Raw genomic sequence first — 13390 nt, 5'->3', positions numbered from 1 at the left:
TGTTTGAATTGCCATTTAATGAAGTATCAGCAAAAGATGGTTCCATCTGCATAGCATATAACTGTTTTTAAGCAATCATCAGTGTTCTGGTTATTTTAAACTGTTCTACTGTTCACTAAGTTTTGCTGCTTATTATTGCTACTGATTTTCAAAATCTGAGAACCACTCAATTTTTTTAAACTGAAAAGTGGGATAGAAGTATCTTCAGCGAATCGTTTACAGGTTATAGCATTATGAAAGCAGGATAAGAGAGGAGACTGTATTCCTTGATCCAACTTTCTGAGAGTTCTGTGATTTTAAGTAACTTTGAATGAACCAAATAAATTTTCTTCATCTTTTCAAAAACTCTTTTAATTATATAGCTGTTGAGATAATGATTCAATATTGGGAAGGCTTTTTATAATTTCTAGATATAACCTGCTTTCTTTTATTCTGTAGGACTGTTACATTTGTGTGAAAAAATATCCTTCATTTAACATGTCCCTTTAGGGCAATTTTTATAAAAGTGCAGGGTTTATTCAAGGCTCCCAAACATTTCAGGATGACAGTTTCAATGAGGCATATAAATCTCAGGAATAAACTGAAATCTAGGATTAGCATAGTCCTTGGGGAGGCACACTTCTTGTTTAGTCTTTTTTTTTTAAACTGAAGTGTTTTTTTTAAAAAGCCTTGACACTTCTTTGCACTGCGGAAAATATTTAATTACATAAAATTGATTGCATCAGCATACTCAGCCATCTCATGGCAACACTTTATATCAGCTTTTTCCAAGTTGGCCTCCAAGAATATCGGACTACAAATCCCACAGTCCCCAGTGAATGCCCAATAGTTAGGGGGAATTATTGTCCACCATAATCAGATTGGGGAAGATTGCCATTTATTTATTTATTTATGTGTGTGTGTGTGTGCGTGTGTGTGTATCAGCATTTGGAAAAAGCTGTTTTTTCCCCACTACATTTCCTTTAAACATTTGTCAGTTAGGGATTTGATATTAATTTTAGATTAATTCTAAATTACGATGCCATGCTACACATTAGAAAATAATTGTTGAATTCTTATTTAGCATTAAAAATGATCCCGTTAGGATGGCATCAAAATTTGATGAAGCAAAACATTTGAAGTACATGGGGTAGGGAAAAGATGTCTTTGGTCATTTATATTTTGATGCTGCAACTGTTCTCATATGATAACTCATTGATATGAATCTCTTTTCATTTGCAGGTGAACAGGTCAAACCGTTTACACCAGAAGAAGCTAAAGGAATTGTGATGACTCTTCAAAAACCAGCAGTCTTCCACAACATGACTTTCGATTGGCCGGTACTTCATTGGAATGTTACACATCTGGCTGGTCTATTGGCTGGAAAGAAAATACTTTTTAGAATAGGAAGAAAGGACACAGGCAAGTACAACCTTCTTTCTCATTTCTCCCCATACAGGTATTTCAGTTATATTGTCTTAAAATACATGGAAAATGCTACAAGATAGCTCATGGTACTATTATCCATTCTAAAATAACAAAGAACATGTCCGTTGTGAGAAGGATTAGCAACTAAGTGCCCTCCAAGTGTAAAATTAAATTAAATTAAATTAAATTAAATTAAATTAAATTAAATTAAATTAAATTAAATTAAATTAAATTAAATTGAATATCCACTGATATCCATCCACCAGCCAGCATTCCTGAAATAACAAATTCTCCTTGAGCCTTCCACCTCCATATCTACTCCAAATGTCTGGAGGAATCCTAACAATCAGATTCTGGAGTAGGGGATGGGAGGAAGTTTACTTGCATGAATGGAAGCCCACTGACATAATGTTTGATACTGCTCACACTATACTACAATTGATAGTACTGTACAGCATATTTGTTTACAGTGAACAAAGTACACTACAAAATATTGTGGATTCAGTAGAACATACTGTAAAATAACTATGTATAAATATATTGAACATAAAGGAGTGAAAGGAAGTACCTTTGAGTAAAGAATATAACTTTTGTTGTTGAAAACTCCCATTAGTGCTTTAGTTGTAAATTATTGTCCATAGTAAATAGAATATATATTAAGAAGGGATCATATTCACATTCTCAGAAACTTCTGTACTGTGTGTACTGTTCTGAGCTGTGTGTTGATACACAAGTACAATTGGTATTGGGAGAACACACAACGGCCAATCTTGCTTAAGCAATTTTATCTTGAATTTCAGAAATGTTTGGGATCCAAGGAGCTGTGATTAAGCACCAATACTGATTCTCATATTCCAATGAAAATGTTGTTTTCCAGTATTTATGTGAAATTTATTAATGTAAAGGTCTCTAGAAGCCTTTGATGAAAGATGCTGAGCAAAATGTTCTACTAAGAAAAATAAAAGTGATCACTTATACTGTAGGTTCGCTCTGAAATATCATAGATGGCAGATGGTTTTATTCTTCTCTTATTTGCTTGTTTTTCTAAATACCACACTTTCAGCTTTGTAGTTGTCTATCTACAGTAAAATTGGTAGCAACATTAGTTGAAAGGCAGCATTAGGATATGGAACACTCAATTCCAGAGGTAAGATATTATGTTATGGTAAAATACATTAAGGTCTTTTTGTAGACTACTCCCCATCTTTTGACATTTAAAAGGAACAAGTAACTGAGAGAGTTATCCTAGACAAATGCATGACCTGATGCAAAGCATGAAAGTTATGACTAAACTATTGCTTTTTATCATTCAGATTTTTTTTTTAACGAGTGGAGGTTTTCAGGATTACTTCTTTTTATTTTACTTATTCCATTATCACTGGGCAACCATACTTAATTGATAACTTAATTATTTATCATGGATAATTCACAATGAATGAATAATTTTGTATTTCTTGCTGAGTCAGAGATAAATTCTCTCAAACTCTCTGTTCAGAGGGTCACAGAACAAGCTATACAATCTTTTGACTACATCAGTAATAACCAGAATTATACACATAAAATATACAAGTAAGAGATTTAATAGTTCTTTCAGGAATTTGCAGGAAATTGAGGATAGCCCAGATGTGCAGATTGTATACCAAATTCAGGCAATCAAGTGTACTAGAAATGTTTTGAACCTACACATACAGTTCCTTACCATTGGCTATGCTGGCTAAGCTGATAAGATATGAATCCCAAAACATCTAGACAGCACCAAATTGTCTGTCTTTGGTGTATATTTTTTGAGAGGCACTGGAGTGAACTTTGGATCTTGCTTGGCTCAGATTTTGCCGCCACTGTTTCGGAGCAGATGGATAAGGCAAACAATGCTTTGTTTGTTTGTTTGTTTATTATTTCTCATATAATCTGCTCTCATATCAGAAGCAGCACATGGTTGGTCTCATTTCTGTACTCTACCAGAAACTGCAGATTAACTGCATTTTTTTTAAAAAAAATATCTATTACATTTTGCATTTGGAAAGGAGCCCAAAGTTCAGGGGAAATTGTAAGTGCATACTTTTAAAATAAATATGATTTAGGGGTTTTGTTCTTTTGCCTGAAGGAAATCAGAACAAATGGTTGAGAATGTCATAGCAGCAATTCCCATGCAGTCAGAGCAATAAGAAATAAATACACTCTGAGCATTGCCTTGCTTGTAAGAATGAAAGGCATCTATATTTAAGCAGCTGTACATGATGAGTCAAATGAAGAGTTAATAATTATTCTGCCATTCATGCATTCTCCTGCAATTTGGTTTCCCCAGCAACAATGGTTTTGGCCAGTGTATAATACTGTGCATTATGTTTTTTGGTTGAAGGACTAGATCTAATGAGAAATGGAAGTCTCTGATTAGCCACAAGGATCAATGCAGTATCATGGAAACAAAAATACTGCATCCATTTTTTCCTTATATGGGGAATTTTGGGGGTGAGGAAGAGGTTCAGTTTATACAAATATTGAGTTGCTAGTATACTTCCTAACTCTCTTCACATTTCTGCATTTCAGATAATGCAGAACTGTGTATAATTGTGCAAAGCCAAAAATAAGATTAGCTCATCCAACCCCTTTGGTATCCACTGTGCATAAAATTAGGCAATTTTATCTAGAGTCTTAATTGTTTGTATAATAATAGATTTGCATTCCACTTACAATATTGTCAATTCTGCAGAGATTGGCACACTCAGGAAATACGAAGTACTCAGATTTCTGGGATGCTCTTTATTGCAAGTAGGGTAGCATAACAAAATCTTGAAAGCCTGCCAAAGCAAGTCTCCAGATCAACTTATACCTAGCAGAATTAAGGTGGAGTTACTAGGTCTTTTTCTCATGCTTTCCCATTCCCATGGATTAAGGAAATTTTTCTGTAATGGTCTTCCTCCCTCCTATAACAGTCCTGTTTCATTCTCTGTGTTCCCAAGGTCTGTTAGACATTCCATTGCATATAGGAAGAGTTCTGTTATAAGCTTTACTATACAATAAAAATAAAGTAAAGCAGTAGAGTCTCCTTCAAGTCAAGCTTGATGTCTTACAGACACATCCCTATATTATATTGCCAACAGCATTGAAGTGATTAGCCATTGCCTTCTTCCAAGATATTTTTTTAATTTCCAAGCTAGGCTACAATCCTAATTTTCTTAGTAGTTTCCCTGCCAAGTATTAATCAGGTCTGACCCTGCTTAGCTTTTTGAGATTGGTGGGAAGTCAACAATAACAATCAAGCCACCTGCTTTCTCTGTTCCTTGACCTTTCTAATAAGGCACTAAAGATTCAGACTATTGTTCCAATAAGTACAGTTCTATGTACTTATATACATTCCCACTTTATGAAGTGGGGGAAACAATTCTTGTCCATTTTTCTAAATCACTGTCACTCACTATATTTCCTTGAAATCAGCTCAAGAATTGGGGGAGACTCCAGAGCAATATGGCTGATTGCATTGGGGGCTGTAGGAAGTAGGAGGAATTGACTCAAATTGCTCACCTTCTCTGTCCATCAGGAATCTTCAGTGGCCCTCAGTATTCTTTATAGTTCAAAGAAGAGACATACTGAATCCAATCCACCAGCTCTAATATAGGCGACTAATATTTTTGAAAGAGTTTTGTGCCCCATCATTGAAACTGCCCTTGGCATTGATGACATTTTGTATAGAAAGATCCTTGTCACCTTGGTTCTATTAACTGATTTTCTATGGCAGGAATTAAAGGTAATCATATGAGATGAAAGAATGCCAGTAGGTTGAGAGTAATTGTAAGAAAAGGGATTTTGAAAAATAGCAAACAGATGTTAATACTCACCTTTATTATATGCAGAAATGTTGAAAAATGTCTTGCCAGCTTTTAAAATATGTTTTGTCTTTAAGCTTCAAAGGAAATAAGAACAGAAAGGAAATCTTCCCGGAGGAGACCAAAAGCCCATCTAGTTTTGTACAGATTTTTGTTCACAGAAAGATGGATGCTAGTGGACTCAAATATGCTGTTCATGCCCTGGTGGAATTGTCAGGATTTTCTTTCTCATGGGAAAGGATTCATCCCGTTATCTTTACAACAATATTTTGGCTGATCTCAGAAAACCATCCCATAGAAATCTATAGTTAGTTTTTTTTAATGATTTACTATTAATTGATTGATTATGTGCCATCAAATTATTTTTGACTCCTAGCGACCACATAGATAGATTTTCTCCATGACAATCAATCCCTAACCTGTTCTTTCAAGTCTCCCAATAGTGCACTCATCACCACTGTAATTAAGTCCATCCATCTTGCTGCTGGTCATCTTCTTCTTCTTCTCTTTCCTTCCACCTTTCCCAGCAGTAAAAAGTAGCACCTTCTCCAGAGAGCTGGGTGTTCACATAATGTGTCTGAAGTAGGATAACTTGAGCCTGGTCATTTGTGCCTCAAGTGAGAACTCTGAGTTGATTTGTTCGATGATCCATTGGTTTGTTTCCTTGGCTGTCCATAGTATTCTCAGGAATCTTTTCAACACCGACAGTCAAAGGAGTCATCGCTCTTCCTATCCTGCTTCTTCAAAGTCCAACATTTGCTTCCATAGAGCGTCATAGGGAATACCATGGCTTGCACGATTCTGATCTTTGTAGGTATAGACACATCAAGGCATTTCAATATCCTTTCCAAAGCCTTCATGGCTGCTCTGTCAAGTGCTAGTCTGTGGCATATTTCTGGACTGCTTGTTCCTTTACTGTTGATGGTTGATCCTAAAAGGCAAAAGCTATCCACCACTTCAATATCTTCATTGTCAATTCTAAGGCTAGTTGTTCTACCTGTTGTCATTAGTTTGGTCTTCTTTATATTTAATTTTAGTCCCATTTTTTCACTATGCTCTGAGTTGGTAGTTCCTTGATTAGGATATTGCTTACTGCTTGATTAACTGTGTTAATCTCGGTGTTAATCCCTGCTTATCTGGGTGTTGATTGCTGGCAAGGAGGTGTTCTGGTCTTTTTGTTTCCTTTTTATTGTCTCTTTTGAATAGTGTGTAAATGTTGTTTATCTCTGTGTGCCTGTTGATGACTGACTTGTCTGAATACCAAGCTTTCAGGAATTCCCTTGAGTTTTTGGATTTAGATCGGTCTAAGATGCTGACAGTTTCCCAGTTGAAATTATGGTTAAATCTGTCCATGTGTTGTGAGATTAAGGAGTTTTCATCATGTCTTCTGACTGCTAGTTGGTGTCCATGCAGTCAATACCTTAATCAAGAAACTACCAACTCAGACAAACAAGCAGTAAACAACAGCCTGATCTGGGAACTGCCAAGGAAAAAACAACTCCGACCAACCACTGACAGGACAAGTTACTGTATATAAACAGAGAGCAAACCCCACTCCCTTCTAGCACTGAAGATGTTACCTAGATGGGTAACAAAACAGCTGAAAGAAAACAACCAAGCTCAGATAACCCCAAGAACTCCAAGGACATTTCAACCCTGAGCTACATATATTCTCTTCTATTGGTACCTGGCCATGTGTTTGATGCTATAATTGAGCTCCTCCACCTCCTTTTAGCAATAATATAGTCAATTTGATTCTATATACTCCATCTAGTGATGTCCATGAATAGAGGTGTCATTTTGGTTGTTTGAAGAAAGTGTTAGCTATGAAGAAATCATTGGAGTGGCAGAAATTGATAAGTCAGTCTTCTGCTTCATTTCAGTTTCCTAAGCCATACAATCCACCTACATTTTCCTCTTTCATGCTTCCAACTTTGACATTCCAATCTCCAATCACAAGCAGCATATTTTGCTCGCGTGCTCTTTCAATTTCAAATTGAACTTGATCAAAGAAGTCATCAACCTCCTTTTCTTCTGCATCGGTAGTTGGAGCATAAACTTGAATGATTGCCATATTAAAGGTTTGTCTACAAAGTCTAATCAATATTATTTGATCATTGATTGTATTGTAGCTAAGTACTGTTTTTTCTATACTCTTCCTAACTATAAAAGCAACACCATTTCTTCTTTATTTTTCCATGTCCTGAGTAATAAATGGTGTGATCTTCTGACTGAAAGTGTCTGATCCCAGTCCATCTCAATTCGTTGATGCCTAAGATGTCAATTTGTAGTTGTATCATTTCATCTTTCACTGTGTTGAGCTTTCCCGTGTTCATGCTTCTTATGTTCCACATTCCTACTGTAATTCTATCTTTGCAGCTTTGGATTTTCTTTTCCTATATGGCAACATCAGCAACTAGATGTCCCAAGGCTTTAATCTAGCCATGTCATAAACACCATTAGTACTTCAAAAGACCCTCAGCTCTTCCTCATTAGCATGTTGAGTGCCATCCCACCTGAGGGGCCCATCATCCGACACTATATCGTCAATCATTTTATATTTTCTATCCATGTGGTTTTCTTGGTAAAAATACAGGAGTGGTTTACCATTGCCTTCTCCCACACACTATAAAATGATGCCTTTGCCATTGTCACTAAAGTAATCACCTGCCTCTGGCATCTTCCTATAACCTGCTGCCCAGTATACTGTAGGTGCCTGCTTGCTTTAGCTGGGCAGCTGGGAAGACCTTCATGCCTTGGGTGACCCTGCTGGGATTACATACTCTTGGTTTGCTCCAGCATTCTTTGCTCATCCCTCCCAGGAACACCCCCATCACCACCATGATGAGCCAGCACAGCAGGACTTGGGGGAATAGACATACTATAAGTTATCAAATAAGGTGTTGTTAACATCTCAGGTTCTCAGAGAATTAAATACACTGTAGTATCATCTACATCTGTTTGGCCTTACTTTTCTTTAAAAATATATTTCTGAGAGTAAAGCTCTTTCCCAGATGAACAATTAAATCTATTTTTATCGGATAAAATGGTAAAAAAAAAAATGTAGCGGTACTTATACATTTATCGGGGGAATGATTGCTTGTTTAGTTGTGGCAATAACCCACTGAATTTTCATCTAAACAGTCTAGGAAAAGGCATTTAAAATATTTATTTGGAACAACATAGGCTGAGTCCCAGACTATATATGTATAGCTGTTCAACATTGTCTAGGAGAAGAGGCAGAAGAATATCTAGCTATTTATTTACAGTACGTAGTTAAGTCCCCAAATGCTGGGATACTGACTGGTTCGACAACATACAGATTCAACACCTGTTAAAATCCTGACGTAGTAAATATCCCCACTTGTGAGCTGAACAATATATTTTTTTGCTGATGACTACAGCAGGAGGAAAGAGAAATATTTCTGGGGAATGAGGAACCTGCTGCTTGTAATCCAAACTGAACTCTAGACCCTTGGTTTAAAAAATGTCATTGTATAAAATAGATGCATTATCTCATTCATATGAGGTTAAATCACGGTCCTGCTGATCCTCCAGCTTTTTATTTCATTTTCCTTTCTCAGGAAAATAGAACAGGCAGTTTGAGTGCAAAAGATCTCTAATTCAGGCATTATATAAATGCAAGAAATAAAAACATAATTCAGTCCCTCTGATATGCAAGTAAGGCTCAAAAAACTCTGGCCTGAAATCCTGGAAGGCTGCTGCTAATCCATGCCAACAATACTGGCCAAGATGGATCAGAGGCTGACTTAGTAGAAGGCAGCATCCTTGTGTTTCTATGGACTAAAACCTAAGCTACTTGGCTGGGAAGGAGACATTTAAGGGATTTTAACAGAGGCCCATATCCAAAGATCCTCACAACTAGGAAATCAGCATCTCAGTATGGCAAATGAAGAGAAAAGCAGCTGAGAACAAGTCATGGGATCTAGGGTTAAAAGGAGAAGGTCCTCACTAGGCATGCCTAAGCACTTCTTTGAATCTTGCCCAGAGGTTTTCAAGAGAGTTGAAAAAGCACTGTGTTTCTGAAGTGCCACCAGTCCTATACATTAGGAGCAGTAGACTTAAATGATGGTGGCCCGGGACACATTCATTGATCATGCACAAAAATCTAAACCCAAATTTGTCTGGAACCTGGAAACAAATGTGCAATTACTGGAAGATTGGGTTCCTATTCTCACAGCTACAGGTGGTGTAACCAGTTAGTAAATCTAAGAGGACAGGTCCCTTTCCACACTGGCACTCCGCATTTTCAGTGACTGTTTATGAAATACATAAAACAAGCAGCAGGTTTTGGTGTTGTTTGTTCATCTAGTTTCCCTTTATATATCAGCAGGATCCACATGAAGCCCTGATGAGATTCAGTGGCAACGTTATGAAAAATTCAGAAACTCCAAAAGGGGGTAAACACTTATAGAAAGAGCTAGATGTAATGTACAGGCAAATGCAAATCCTCGTCAAAGGACTTAGGTACAAGAAAGGCTCCCAGCAGTAAAGAGTTACGCATGAGCGTTGTCATATGTGCTGCATTTTCAGCTGAGACATCTAAACTGCTGTAATTTCATTTCTGATTTTATATTGCATTTAACCAGCATCCTGAGCTGAGAGAGAAGTTATTGCTTTCTCTCCTAAAGTGCTTTGCTTCATATCTGTCTTTTATTATTGGTGTTGTGTTTAATGTGCATGTAATGTTGTCTCTTCTGATATTGCTACAGCTCCTCTCTTTGAAACTGACTGTATGTACGCAGAGGCTACGCTTGATGATTTTCTGGCCTGGAGTGGAAGACAACAACCTTGCCCTTCTGGACCATTCAGTAGTTATGATTTGTGTAAATACTGGATGTATGCTGACTATAAGTACATTGCTAGGCTATTTGAAGACAAGCCAGAGCATTTTCAGGTACATTTATCTTCCTTTGTCCTTCATTTTTCTCATCAAAATGATGGGGTGATTCAGGAAATCCTGATTATTATAGAATATTTTTCTGGTATACTGAAAATTAGTGTGGTGTGGAAGGTTTTTTTAATATTTAATTTCATTGCTAGTTTTCTTTCCAAGGACTCAAGCACAGTATATATGAGCTTTATCATTCTATTTTCATAGAATCACAGGGTTGGAAGGATCCATATAGGCCACAGTCCAACCTTCTGCTCAAATATGGAAATCTGAGGACAAAGCTTTCCCAGCAAATGGCTATCTAGTCTTGGCCTGGAGGTCTTCATTGAGGAAGAGGCTCCCATCATTCTAAATAATGTATTTTATTGTCAAACTATTCTTACCATCAAGAATTCCTCCTGGTATCCAGTTTTCTGGAATTCCAGAAGGTATCCTTCTGTAACTCAATCTCATTAGATCTAGTCTACCTTCTGCCACCTTCTGTATAAAGCCCTTCAAGTACACTTGAAGAGGACTATCACATCCGACTAGTCTTCTCCAGGCTAGACACACTCACTTCCTTCACACATTCCTTGTAGCACTTATCTTCCCTAATCAGTAGTAATTATTCCCTTCTTCTGAGTCCAATTCAGTTAGCTATAATGGCCTCTTCTTACAATATTGCTTACAAAATTGTATGCAGTATCAGAACAGCCCTGTGAGGATTATTAGGCTGAAAGGCAATAATTAAGTCAAGGTCACTCAATGAATGTCCAGCTTTATCAGATTTCAGCCTACTCTTCCATACTAGCTATGAGTTAAGCACTGTATTGTTTAAATCTCACAAATATATGCTAAATAGACTTATGGTATAGCTTTGTTTTCATACTTTGTTCTCCCTCATCCAAGCTATAGGGTAACAACACTGGCTTATCTTATTGGGCTATTATAAAGATTACTGATCCATTTAATATGAAACACCTTAGCTATTCAATTAAACATTATACCTATAAATGAAACATTATATATGTTGAACACTATATGTTCAATGAAACACTGTGTGAATAAAGAATACACAACACATGGCCCTCAATCTCTTTTGGGCCATAGTCAACAGAACTGTGGGGAGCTGTAATGGGAACTGTAATCCAAGAGTAGCTGCTGGACTACATGTTACCTATCCCTGAGTAAGTGGTAAGAAGCATTATAGCTTATAGGAAGGTGAGATGGAAAGGCTTTCAATAAATACATTTAAAGAACTGAAAAATCAGACTATGCTCAACGGATACTCAACCAGAGGAACAGACAGAGACAGATATCTCATTATCCGTTAGTGATGAAGGAGCTTATGCATGCTAGTGATATATACTATCAGGAGTGTACACTACCCAAAAGTCACCCAAAATAAGCAGTCAGTCATAGAAGAGGAACCAGTATAAATACAATCTACTGGAGACGAAAACGGCAATCCACTTCAGTATTCCACCAAGGAAACCAAATGGACAATAACAAAGAGTTTCATGTCAGCATGGTTCTGGAAGATGAGCTCCCCATGCTGCTCATTATTTTTTTAAAAATGACAAATTTTGTCAACAGGCAATACCAACCCAATGCAGATATGCAGAAAAGAAGTTGAAATAGTAACAGACATTGTCTTCTAAGCTCAAAAATGCACAGGAATGGTGACTATAGCCATGAAATAAAGACAACTTCTGCTGCTTGGGAGAAAGGCTATGACAGATCTAGGCAAAATATTAAAAGTGAAGAGACATCACACTGGCAACAAACAAGGCTGTGGTTTTCCACTTGTAACATATGACTGTGAAAGCTGAATCATCAAAAAGGATGAAGAAAAATTATGAGCCTTTGTTGGGTGGCTGGAGAAAATAGTTGAGAATACTTTAGACCAAGGTTCCTCAACCTCAGCAACTTTAAGATAGGTGGACTTCAACTCCCAGAAATCCCCAGCCAGCCATGCTGGCTGGGGAATTCTGGGAGTTGAAGTCCACTCATCTTAAAGTTGTTAAGGTTGAGGAACCCTGCCTTAATCTGCAAGAAAAAATAGATGAAGTAAACCTAGACTTCTCACTGGAAGCACTAATGAAACTGAAGTTTATTTTGAATGTATAATGAGAAGGCAAGAGTCACTGGAGAAGACTCTGATGCTTGGGAAATTCAAAGGCAACCAGAAAGAGGGCAATGGAAGATAACGTAGCTAGATATTAATGGCACAAATGTGAGACAGACAGAATGGCAACAGGAGTGAAACCAATGGAGACACCCCCCTTCCCTTTTCTCACATGTAGCAAATACATGCTTTAAAAATGCCTGACTGTCTATTGTAATCTGATTTGGTCACAGCATGAAGATGTCTTTTTAAAAATCTGATACTGAGCATTATCAATGTTGTTTCAGTAGCCAAGAAACTTGCTTCCATTGATAATTTGTATTTTCTAAATTTCCATGGTGATCTGCTGCTTTTCATCCAGCTTTTATTTATGTATTTTTCTAAGGTGACTTGAAGGGTACAAGAAGGCCAGTTACCTTTTTTTATTCATCATGATTAATTAAGCCATTTAGAAGTTGTTTGAAACTTAGATTGCATTGTTTATCATTTACAGTTGTGTGGCTTAAGGTAATGATTCTATTATTTTAATGGGCAAACAATATCTCATGTCATCCAGAATTTTTGCTGTTGTTTTTGTTGTTAACTTGATATTACATTACAGACTTCTGACCGATAAATCAAAGGCAAGATAAATATATACAGCTTAAATAGAAATGAGAGCTCTTAAAGTGACATATGGGTATATTAGCTTTGTTGTAAGTAGCAAGCAAAATAAATGTAATTCAGAAGTAATGTGCCATCTGTTATGGTTGGGATACTTACAAACTGCATTTGTTTCAGCTGTGGATCTTTTTTATTGTAAGAAAAGAAAAGAAAAGAGAATGCAGCTCATTGTGTCAGGATTTCAATACTCACCAATTCCTTTTCAGTTCATTGGGTAAAAACTATTTTGCCCATAATCTGTCAGATATTTATTGAGGCTGCAGCATTTTAAGGGGGCTCTTTTTTAATCTAATATTGATTATGTTCTCTCTCCTTCTTCTTAAGTTTCAACAGAATGCAGAAACCAGTTAGGTGTGAGATTAAAGTGTGGAGATGGTTATTACCCTTAACTTTATCACTGAAATAGTTGTATTGGATTTAAAATTTTATGGCTGTAGAAAGCTGGAAGAGCAATTTTTCCTTTGAGATTTCTTG

General features: G+C 36.8%; 1 protein-coding gene across 6 annotated transcripts in view; it reads left to right on the top strand.

Moving 5' to 3' along the window:
• The window catches only part of HSPBAP1 (HSPB1 associated protein 1), a 62356-nt gene that overhangs the window by 26735 nt on the left and 22231 nt on the right, over positions 1–13390 (top strand). For all 6 annotated transcript variants that reach the window (XM_025172518.2, XM_007437183.4, XM_007437185.4 and 3 more), the window contains 2 exons: positions 1222–1401; positions 9965–10149. In XM_025172518.2, the coding sequence (XP_025028286.2) occupies positions 1222–1401; positions 9965–10149 (365 nt within the window). The remainder of the gene's footprint in view (positions 1–1221; positions 1402–9964; positions 10150–13390) is intronic.

This window comes from Python bivittatus, unplaced genomic scaffold (assembly GCF_059951505.1).
Source record: "Python bivittatus isolate LINGU-HERP-01145 unplaced genomic scaffold, Pbiv_v1 ctg000480_np1212, whole genome shotgun sequence".
NCBI lineage: Eukaryota > Metazoa > Chordata > Lepidosauria > Squamata > Pythonidae > Python > Python bivittatus.
This window is presented reverse-complemented; position numbering and strand designations above follow the sequence as displayed.